The 12,084-nt window shown below is 33.6% G+C and overlaps 1 protein-coding gene across 2 annotated transcripts in view; it reads right to left on the minus strand.

Annotated features, from left to right (window-relative positions):
* LOC126879427 (oxysterol-binding protein-related protein 9) overlaps positions 1 to 12,084 on the minus strand; it is a 378,474-nt gene that overhangs the window by 128,466 nt on the left and 237,924 nt on the right. For both annotated transcript variants that reach the window (XM_050642439.1, XM_050642440.1), the window contains exon 4: positions 9,725 to 9,802. In XM_050642439.1, the coding sequence (XP_050498396.1) occupies positions 9,725 to 9,802 (78 nt within the window). The remainder of the gene's footprint in view (positions 1 to 9,724; positions 9,803 to 12,084) is intronic.

Genomic DNA, 12,084 nt, shown 5'->3' on the forward strand with positions numbered 1-12,084 from the left:
GTTTGTCGTAACTTCAGGTGTTGGTGGTTCATTATCGTCACCTTTAGCAAATAGGGATTGAAAGTAGTTTGGCCATGTTTCCTTCTGAATGTGTCTTGTTTTTAATAGTTCGTTCGAACATGCCGTACTGTACAGAGTAGAGAATCTCGTGTATCATGACAGTAATAATAATGCGAGCTGGGATCCAACCTAAGACATTAAAAGCCGAATAGAACGAGCCCAAGCTACATTGGTAAAAATGAGGAACGTACTTTGCAGCCGCGATTTTAGTATTGACCTTCGCGTTCGAATGACATATTGCTATATCTTCGATGAGGCTATCCCTAAACTCTTGGAAGCCTTCGAACTGTGGATATTACCAGAGAACGGCAGTTCTCGCCAGTGGCGCACACCCACACCCCCCTAAACGCGACACTATATATACACGAAATTTTCCATTTTCTAAATCTGACGGAATTAAAAATTGTGCCAACTCTCATCTTAAAGTTCAGGAAAAGACTCACCCATTCATATGTCAACCATCCATTTTGGTCCAAGGGTGTGGATTTTACGGCCCTTTCTATTTAGGGAATGTTTTTCGTTCTCGTCCCCAAAACTCCCAAAAACTTCGAAAATTTGAGTCCCACCTTTGCGGCTCCTAATAGTACTGATCATTACCTTTCCAACGCATGTCTAATTTTGAAAATCGGTTATACTGTTATACCATTCAAAAGTTACCGAGCTCAGAAATATGACTCAATTTCTATTTAAAAAAGGGAAAATGTTTGTGGATATGTATATATGTGACTGGAAAAGTTAAACCGATCTGAATTTTTTTTCTGTGTTTGAAGAGGGAGTCAGGGCCGATTCAGAACCGGTGTAGTTTGTGACTTTTGACCACCCCAGCTAGCCAGCTATAGGACTTGGTAGGTACAAAACGGCATATTTTTTGGGGGTATATATCTTCGGTTCAAGAAGAGACAGGAGAATCGCAAATACACCAAATCAATAGTGTTGAGTTAAGCTTTCAAAAATGGTGTCTAAGCCGTCAGGATCAGACATACACACGGCTCAGTATAGCCGAAAAACTGAAAAACTAAACTTTGAAAATTTTGGGTTTTCGGCAATTACTTAAAATTTCAACCTACGAATTACGCCAATAACTGAGCGTTTGTAGAAGGACTCTAGATGAATCTGACGGTGTATACCTCATATCCGGGAAAATTCGAATTTTTAAGTTATAGGCTTCATAAGTATGATCAAATCTATTTCCTATCGGAAAAACGGTTTTTCAAGCTCAATAATTCCTGTAATAGCTTCAGTTATCATACTTGATCTTAGATGCATCAGATACTACTCGTCAATACGTTTCAAACTCATGTTTAGTGATCAAAATCGGTTAAGCCCTTTAGAAGTTATTAAGCTACAAAAGTATACTAAAATTAACGATTATTTCCGAAATGGTTTATGTAGTTGTAGTGGTTACGACGCTAAATTTGATCTGGCAACGGGCAATCCGAGTTCATTAACCGGTCATCCCAATATTTTTTTTTCAATCTATTTCGAATAGAAAAAAAATCTAGTGTACATTCGATGGACACTAGATCATTTGGGAGATAATGCAACAAATGTGACCATTTATAAAGCTTAACGTGTAATCGATAAACATTGCATTCAACTTCATACATTTAATTTATAAAAAACTTTGAAAAACTCCTGATACAAGAATAAAAAACCTTTAAACGCCGTAAAAATGAGTGGCGCATACAATATTCCAGCTACAAAAGATCTGATATGAATATTACGTGGCGCGAAAATGTATTTTCATTTCGATGCAAAATTAAATTTTAGTTTTATTTTAAACGATTTTTCCATATTTGCTAAATTTAAAGTAAACGCGCCGCAAAAGAGTTTCAAAATTCAAACTGTATCAAAGTTACTTACTCTATAGCAGATGGATTTTCCGCTATAATGTATTATTAATATCATTCATTAATTTAATATCCTAATCCCCAAAAAAAATACCTATTTTTCTAATTTGTTTCTTGAAGTAATTTACCATAAGTATTTTAAAGCCGTCCCTGTTTGAAAATTGCAGAATGTTACGGATTATTGCGTAATTTTGGATCAGTACCCCTATCCCCCTTTTATAAAAATGTTTGGACTCGTCCAGAGTACCGAATCTTGCAAAGTTGCAGCATTAAGGGCGAAAATCGCTCTTAAATGCGTGATAGGTTCTCGGTGACGTACTTCCCGCTGAGAAGAAATTTAGTCCAGTTTTAAGATCTGAGGGAGTAACATCTGCTCCGCTCGCTGGTACTCGCTTGAATAGGGCGTTGCCCGTTGTGTCTTGCTGGTAATGTGTAGAATTGTCGTTTTGTGAAGATATGAAGATCTAAATCTGTAGTGAGTGCCCTAGGAAGATTTTTTTACCCATGATAATGGATTTGTATGGTGAAAATCAGTACTCCTACGACTTAATGACGCAGTTCTAGAAGCCGGCATTGTCCTTTGTTTCCTGTCTTATTTATGATGTCAAGCCCTGATTTCGCAGAAGAAATGTCTTTCCTGTCCCGTTTTGAATGCCCTGCCACGCTTCGTGTCAAAAAGACACCGATGTCTTGTTTCCCGTTCCAGTATTCAAGTTGTACCTGTTGTCTTCCCCGCACCCCGTGTCAAGTACACCGAAGTCTCTGTTTGTTGAAGAACCCTTCCCCCGAGTAGTTTGTGACGTGCGACGATGGATATTGTTGAAGTAAAGAGATATGATACGTTTTTTAAATTTTGCTAAATTCCAAGTGGAAATTTACTAAAGTTTGTTGGTAAAAAGGTTTAAGTATTTTTATAAAGGCATAGTGCTTTCATGATGAAAATTGTTTGTAAGTAAAACAAAATGGCAGTGACTTATGACATCTGTCAAAGTCAAACTTTTGTGTTGAAATAAGTGGGTCAAATTTTATTTGACATATATACTGCCCAACAAGTTTATTTGTAATTGTTTTGTTAGTAATGTTTAAAACCAGTCAAAAGTTTTGAATACACATAATAAAAGTTTGAAGTTTTAAATAAACGTTTTTGTAAGTGTATCTACCATTTTATTTCTGTAACCTTTCTTGGAAAAATATTAACTAGGTTCTAATACAAATGAAATAAGTTTTAGTCTAGAAGAAAGAATATGGCATAGAAGCCAGTATTGAGAAAAGATGTTGCCCAGTTTAACCCCAAAGAGGAATCAAAGATGAATGTCCCCCCATTTGGTACCCGTAAGTAAGGAATATGTCCAGTAAGTACCCGTATGTGAACCAGAGGATTTGTTTCGAACGGCGTCCTGTTTTTTAAATAGTAGAAAGATCCTCTAGTCTGAGTAAGTACCCTTTGATTATTTGTTATGGTAGTTAGTCTTCTTAACACCCTCCTACCCCCCTTAACGAATCTACGACCCAGCCACCGCACAACAAATGAGCTGTCGTTCGCATGAAGGTTTATGTGTCTGTTCCTTCTACTAGCCCCATTTCGACCCCCCCAGTATCTTAGTAGATAGTCTATCCCTGTCCCCATTAGAGCAGACATGTAAAACGCTACAACTCCTTTGTGGCGCGTTTTACTTCAAATTTAGCAAATATTATGGAAAAATCATTTAAAATAAAACTAAAATTTTGTTTTGCATCAAAATGAAAATACATTATCGCGCCACGTAATATTCATATTTAGATCTTTTGTAGCTGGAATATTGTATGCGCCACTCATTTTTACGGCGTTTAGCGGTTTTTTATTCTTGTACAGACGACTACTAAGAATAAGCTGGGTCGACAGAGTTAGAAATGGGGAGGTCCTTAGACGACTGAACGAAACAACACAATTGGTCAATATAATACAGAGACGCAAGCTGGAATACCTCGGTCATATTATGAGGACACCCTGACAAGTGTGAACTTTTACATCAGAGGAAAGATCCAATGTAACGTGGTCCTGGTAGAAGAAGAACATCATGGCTGAAAAATCTAAGACAATAGTACGGAAAATCGACTAAATTATTATTCAGAGCTGCTGTCAATAAAGTCACGATAGCAAATATGGTAGCCAACATGATATCTAACGATCGATAACGGTCATGGAACTACAAGAAGAAGAAGGAAATAAGTAAATAAGCTCCACGATATTATTAACTGTTTTAATTAAAAATATTAGTTCTAGTAATATATTCCAATTTGACTATAAATGTTCGACGGACCAAGAAAAATGTACATCTAACGGCCCTCGTTCTTATTTTATGATCTCATCATAGAATCCACTCCGCAGGAATACAAAAATAGCCTTAGGAAAGCATTATAAGCATTATTGAACTAACCGAGATGCATACTAAAAGGATACTTGAAGTGAATTGGTTCCGAATTTAATGGTACTTATATACTTACTTTATTCTGAGACAGCAGCGTTATTTCAAATAATGTCAGGATTTGAATTTGCACAACGAAGGCTTTTAATATTCATAATGAGTGTTTGGTTGTAAAAGTCAATCCTTATAGGATTTTGTATAAAGCCACTTTTTAATTAAATTCCCAAAACCACTTTTCCAAAAGAAAAATTGGAATGCCGAGTCAGTTTCAATACTAGATCTAGATACAGTCGAACCCGCTTATTAGAGTATCGGTTATAGGAATATCCCGGTTTAAAGAATAGAAATTTGAGGTCCCGAAACGTTTCTATTTACTCCTTAATAAATTTATCCTTTTATAGGAATACATTTTAAATAATTAATATCGCTTAATCGAATATTATTCAAGTGGACGAACAACTTTTTATTCATATTTTCAAAAAAAATTAAAATTATGTCTGGGTTATTATATTTTTCAGATAATAAATACTTTATTACGCACCAGTTGGACCCTTTTACGAAATACAGCAGGCCATAAACTATCTACTTTTACTTGTCTCACAAAACTTGTAAAAATTTCTATTGCAACCTACCTCGGTGCAGTTATAAATTTTATTGGTTAATGGTTTATTGACTTCGACAATACAATGGCAGACAAGAACAGAAATGTTCTCTTTTATTGATAGCCCATTCATAAACCCGACATGAATTTGAATATTTTAACAATCCGTTTTTTGCCTGTCAATGTGCCAATTCATCAAAACACATAATTCGACAAAATAAAAGACGAATATTTTTAAGAGTTGTTTCGTTTGACGATAATTTATCGGTTTTCGAAGATACTGAAGATTTAGAACAAAACAATGAAACCACCCAACTCAATATTAAAGCGAAAGATGAGGCAAAAGATGAAGATTTTTTCGATTTTGTGGATATTCCATTCAATTTGGTAAGTCCTAACCGTTTGTAATATTATAAGAAGATTTATGGAGGGCCAATTCAATGTAATTTTTTCTAATTTGTATAACTTCAAAGATTTTTCAAAAAAAATGAGAAGTAATTTTGTCGTATGCATTTTAAATAAGATAATATACAGGTAGACAGTGTTTACACGGACTTCTCAAGGGCATTCGATAGAGTTAGTCATAAACATATTGTTGCCAAACTAAGTGCAATGGGTTTGGGTGAGAGCCTTGTAAGATTTTCTTATAGTTTGTTAACTGGGCGTACTCAGTTCGTTCGGATTAACAATTACTTATCTAGCGAGATTCAGGTGCTTTCAGGTGTTCCACAGGGGTCTCACTCAGGCCCTGTCTTGTTTAACTTGTTTATTAGAGACCTGAGTACTATAATATTACATTCTGCACTTCTGGCCTTTGCGGACGATTTCAAATTTTATAAGGTTATTGAGTCCGAACTAGACACTGTACTGCTACAAAAGGATCTAAATAACTTATGTGTATGGTGTACTGATAATGGTCTAGAATTAAATGTTAAAAAATGCTTTAGTATTACCTTCAATCGCTCTAACAATACCATTGTAAAAACGTATATATTGAACAATACTGTTATTGAATCTGTGGACTGTATTAAAGACTTAGGTGTTTTGTTTGACAAAAAATTAACTTTTATACCACATATTACAGACATGATTAATAGGAGTATGCGAAATCTTGGATTTATAACACGTAATAGTTCTCAACTGTCACCGAATTGTTTTTTAAGGTTATATGTTTCTTTTGTGCGCTCATTGCTGGAATATGCCTCAATTATATGGTCACCTTACTATGATTGTCACATTAGAAATATTGAGTCCGTCCAGAAAACATTTCTTCGTTCTTTGGCATTTCGAGCTCATATCAATATTTGTCAGGGTTTTAACATTAATTATGATCTGGTTAATCAAACATTTAAATTGGATAGCTTGGAAGTAAGAAGGGCTAAATCAGATTTAACAATCATTTATAAAATATTAAATGGTCTATACCATTGCCCAACTATCTTACAAGCTATAAGCCTCAATACTGTCCAAAGACGGGTTTCCCCAATTTTTCGCATATCTTATCATAATACGAACTATTGCTTTTACTCCCCATTGTCACGCACCTTGCGTCTAATTAATCATAATCAAAACAGTCTTGATCCATTTGTGGACAGTCTTCGTGTATTTAAAAGAAGCATACATAATTCAGTAACTGAAGTAAAGCACTAAGTTCCTATAATTTATTAATTATTTATTATTGTTACTAATTTAATTTTGTTGGTTTTTATTGTTGTCATTGTTGTCATTTTTATTATCTTTTGTTATTTGTTATTTTAGGTTAAAATTGGTTATCTTTACTGTTTACCATAATATTTCATTTTTTTTATACATTTTTTGTAAATTGGCTCTGCCGTTTATTGAATAAATAAATAAAATAAAATAATATATACATGTTTACATATTGCACACATTTCATGCTTATTAATGGATTTATGCATAGAAAATGTAATTTGGTTTTTTAATAAAATCAGTTACATTGCTGTATCATTGACATAAAACGACCTAAAACCATATAAATATAATGTAAATGTAGGTACATACATAGTATGTACCGGGTGCCCCAATAAGAATGGCTCTCGGCCATATCTCAGGAACCGTTTATAGTAGAGCTTTGAAATAAAAATTTTTATAACAAAAGTTGCCTCAGGAAAAGCCTGGAAATTATTTTCATAATTGTGGGACCACCGCTAGAGGGCGTAATTGAATATCAAAAATTAAAAAATCTAAATTTTACAAAATTTTCCTAATGAAGGGGCACTGGAAATCCGATCGTCGTATTCTTCATAAAATTCTACGCATATTTGATTTGACACGTTTAGGTCTACCTTTGGAAATAAGAGGTGGGGGTGAGTGGGAACCTTGTTATGAAAAACTGGCTGGAGTCCGGTTCTGCTTAATCAAATTTTGCAAACTTGGTCTTGTTGAAGACAGATCTTTTTCGTCAATGTAAAAGTTATGATTTCGAACCAACTTACTGAGTAATATGCCAGCTAGAAGGCGTTATTTAATTTTTTTCAGAAATCTAGTGTTCCTTGGAAAATATTAAATACAAACATGCATTTTTAATACCATATTACAAAATTAGACAAAATTAGCAACAGAATAGCGAAAACCGCATGTTAATACCTTTTTTCTATCTCGAGATATCTTACAAAACGTGTAAATTTAAAAACATAACTGTTACTGTCACCGGTAAACGAAATAATTCATTAAAAGTAGTGTGCTATGGAAACAACAAAGAAACATTTTCCAGCTGTCAACGTATATTAGGTCTTTTCAACGCTTTCTCATTTGTTTCGAGCCTCGTTCATATCTCGTATATTAATATTATACACGGATTATACGGCATATGACAGAGGCTCGAAACAAATGAGAAGCGTTGAAAAGCCCTATTACAAAGAAATAAAAACAACTATTTAGTGATGACATAAACGTTCAAATTTTTGCCCATCATTTTCGTTGCAAACATTTACTCTTTCAAGAGTAGATTGAACAGCAGTCTCAATTTCTGCTCTCGATATGCTTTGAATGGCGTTTAGTATTCTCTGGATAATGTATTCTAGAGTAGTGTATGATGGGCAACAATTTGAATATTTAGGTCGTCACTAAGTAGTTCTCTTTGGTCTGTGTTATATTTAATTTTAATAGTATTGTTTCTCTTTATATTGTTGTTTTAATTAATTATTTATACGTTGACATCTGGAAAATTTTATTTTGTTTTTTTCCACAGCACACTACTTTTCATTAACTTAGTTTACGGGTGATAGTAACAGTTATGTATAAAATTTACACGTTTCTCGAGATATCTTGAGATAGACAAAAGGTATCGACATGTGGTTTTCGCTATTCTATTGCTAATTTAATCTAATTTTATAAAGTATGATTAAAAATGCGTACTTTTATTTAATATTTTCCAAAGAAAACTAGATTTCTGAAAAAAATTAAATAACGCCTCCCAGCTGGCTTATTACTTATTAGGATGGTTCAAAATTATCACGCTTACATTGAAGAAAAAGATCTGTCTTCAACAAGACCCAGTTTTCAAAATTTGATTTAGCAGAACCGGACTTACAGCCATTTTTTCATAACAAGGTTCCCACTCACCCCCACCTCTTATTTGCAAAGGTAGAGTTAAACTTGTTAAATCAAATATGCGCAGAATTTGATGAAGAATACAATAATCGGATTTCCAGTGCCCCTTCATTAGGAAAATTTTGTAAAATTTAGATTTTTTTATTTTTGATATTCAATTACGCCCTCTAACGGTGAACCCACAATTATGAAAATAGTTTCCAGGCTTTTCCTGAGGCAACTTTTGTTATAAATTTTTTTATTTCAAAGCTCTACTATAAACCGTTCCTGAGATATGGCCGAGAGCCATTCTTATTGGGACACCCGGTACTATTATTATGTAGGTCTGTTCAGTAGGTACCCTTATTTCTACCAGCCATCAATGATCGGGTATTAGAATATCCCGGTTATAGGAATATTTTTGCTTGGCACAAAGGCTATTCCAATAAGCGGGTTCGACTGTAATACGCAACAAATGAAAATCTGTTTTCTGTTGTAACGATTTAAAAATCCTACAAGTTCATGTTTTAATTCACAACGAAAGTTTTTTTTATAAACATCTTGAAAAATACTTGGCCGTCACCAGTGAAATTAAAAAAGTATCTATTTTGTTTACAATGATATTCGCGAGGAAATAAAATATATCCAATTTACGCCAGTTAACTTTTTTTCTATTGGTTGAATTAAATGGTTCGATCAGCGTTAAGTGTCTCAGTCAGTGGGGAAATTTTTGCAGGCAAGATCTTCTTGCGTGAGAATTTTTTATATACATCTATAGTAATTAAAAATTAAGTAATTAAGTAAAATGGGGAAAAATATATGCCATTTTCATTACCTTTTTGTAGAGTTTATAAAATTAGCATTCTTTTTGACCTCTCTGTGTCAATTTCTGCCGTATACTCTGTTTTGATCTTCCACTTCTGTTTCGAGCTTTCCGTAGCTAGATAGTGTGATGTCTGGATCTTTAAACACATCACTTCTTGTTCTATTATCTGATCCTCCAGTCAAAAGTTATGACGAATACAAACAGTCAAAATTCACCCTGTATATTATTAAACAATGGGAGGAGACACTTTTGAATGCTCATTTGTTATTCCCCATAGGGGCTCCATACGAGGTAGAAGCATGCAGTTTCTCATGACACCTTGTATAGACATTCCGCAGAATAGTAATGAAATGGAAGAGAGAAGGTAAAGGAAGATGGCGGAATAAATATATTAAATGATCTCTATAATAATAAGTAGGTATTTACTTACATTTGCATGATCTAATATAACTTGACATTTAACTTTTTCATCTGAATCTGTTATAGTCGATATTCGTTCTTCTAATTGCTGAAACAAAAAATAATGCTATTATTATTAGGTTTATTAAACAACTTAAGACATAATAAACTATATTGGCAATATAAGGGATTCTGTTTGGTTGAGAATAAGAAGTAAATAAAGTCAGTGCAGAATATTTTATAATATTGTTACGCCACTCTTCCTCATCCTAGCGGTCTTTCAAGAAGGGAATGGAAGATGTTGAACGACCTCCTAGAGAATTCAAATGGTTCCAATAGCTGATTTGGTTCGAGAATCCAAAAGAACGGTGCAAAGTCATGAAGGGATCTACCTGTTGGAGAACAACGTGGAACCGGCTCCAAATGATATAAATACAGAATAATTTACATTTTTTGGGCAGGGATGGAGCTCCTGAGCTGCAGTGAAGCAAACTGTCTAGCTAGGAGAAGGAATACTCCAAAATTAAACCCTGGTCCTCCAAGTCGGGGTTGAGGATGCCCAACCTAAACCCAACACAAAATGTCTCGAATCGGATTGATGAATATAAGCGACGAAGCACGATACTGAAAAGGATAATGAATTTTGGAACTTGGAAAGTACCCAGATGCACTTGGAAAGTTGTTTAACACAATAATAAACGAAGCAATACACGAATTGGACAGATTGAACATGATTATAGTGATCACCGAAATAAAACGAAAGGGTCAAGAATCAGAAAACATTGGAGAATTTGATTACTGCTACAGTGGGGTACCAAACAGTAAAAGGCCTCAACAGGGAGTAGCTATACTGATACGCAAGACACTTCAGAAACAACTAACTATATGGAAGTTTCTTTATTACATCGATTATTTTATAAATTTGGTCTATAGCCCAATAAATGACCGTTTTGGAGTGTAATTTCCAGGGGCAACTCAGAATTGCATGAAAATTTGGATTTAGGTCCTACTTACCCTCCACTTCAAAGTTGAATTTGTGCCGTTGGTTGCTTTTAATTGGGGGGTGACATTTACCCCTTCTCGGGGGGTGACAAATGCGTGTTTAAAATAAGGCCCGAAATGGAGAAATTGACTTATTTTAAGCACCTTTTGTTCTATAAAGTTTTTTACGTAAGTCAATACTTTTCGAGTTATTCGCGATTTAAAATGTTGATTTTTCGACAAAAAAACTACGTTTTCACACCGTTTTTCCCAAATAACTCAAAAAGTAAATATTTCATCGAAAAAAATATTTTTAGCAAAAGTGTAGCCTATAAAAAAACGAAAAAAATTGTGTACCAGTAAAGTCTACAAATTGAGAAGAAGCAAAGTTGTAGCTCATGAAAAATACGTTCTTGTTCGTCTAATTCCTAATCGAATAATTCAACGCGAAATCACCGAAGAAAGAAGCGTTTTTCGGGAAAACCTTATTAACATTTTTAAAGTATCGAAAAAAAGCTTATTATTTGTTTTTTTACAAAAGTTTACAGCATCAAAAATAAACGAGTTACACTGAAAAAAAAGTTGGCCCCTTTTTTTTGGTAAAAAAAAAATAGTGAAAACCTCCCTCTATTTAGCACCCTAAATGAAATTAATTGTTTAGCTTTACCATCTATTTTTACTGTATGTGTATTGTTTATATGATTTGTAAGTTTGATTGGTTTGAAGTGCTTATTTTTGAAAACATTTGGTTTTATAGTAAAAAAATATTTTCTAAAAATTTTTGAAAAATTTTATTTTTTCAAAATAACTTAAAAAGTATTAGTGATAAGAAAAATCTTAAAGAGTAAGAAAATGTAGGTTTTGCTATTATAAATATGCTAGTTTCATTTTGTTTCTCCGTAAGACAAAAATTGGTTAAGATATGGCTGTTCAAAATTTGCATACACTCGTGATTATTGACCCATGCAAGCTTTCTCAATTATAACCCTTTCAAAAATAAACACTTTAAACCGGTGAGACTGACAGATCATATAAAAATAGATAGGTAAGTAAAATATTTGTAAAGCGGTAGCGATTAATTTCATTTGGGGAGCTAAACACGGCGAGATTTTCATGATTTTTTACAAAAAAAAGAGGGCAAACTTTATTTTGACCGTAACTCGCTTATTTTTAATGCTAAAACTTTTGTTAACAATTAAAACAAAGCTTTTTATAAACACTTTAAAAACGTTTGAATGGGTTTTTCCCGAAAAGTGCTTAATTTTTCGGTGAATTCACCTTGAAATATTCGATTTGGAATTAGACGAATAAGAACGTATTTTTCATGAGCTACAACTTTGTTTTTATCTGATTCATAGACTTTAATGATAAACCATTTTTTTGGGTTTTTTATAAGCTACACTTTTGCTA

Source organism: Diabrotica virgifera, chromosome 2, assembly GCF_917563875.1.
Source record: "Diabrotica virgifera virgifera chromosome 2, PGI_DIABVI_V3a".
Taxonomy (NCBI): Eukaryota; Metazoa; Arthropoda; class Insecta; order Coleoptera; family Chrysomelidae; genus Diabrotica; species Diabrotica virgifera.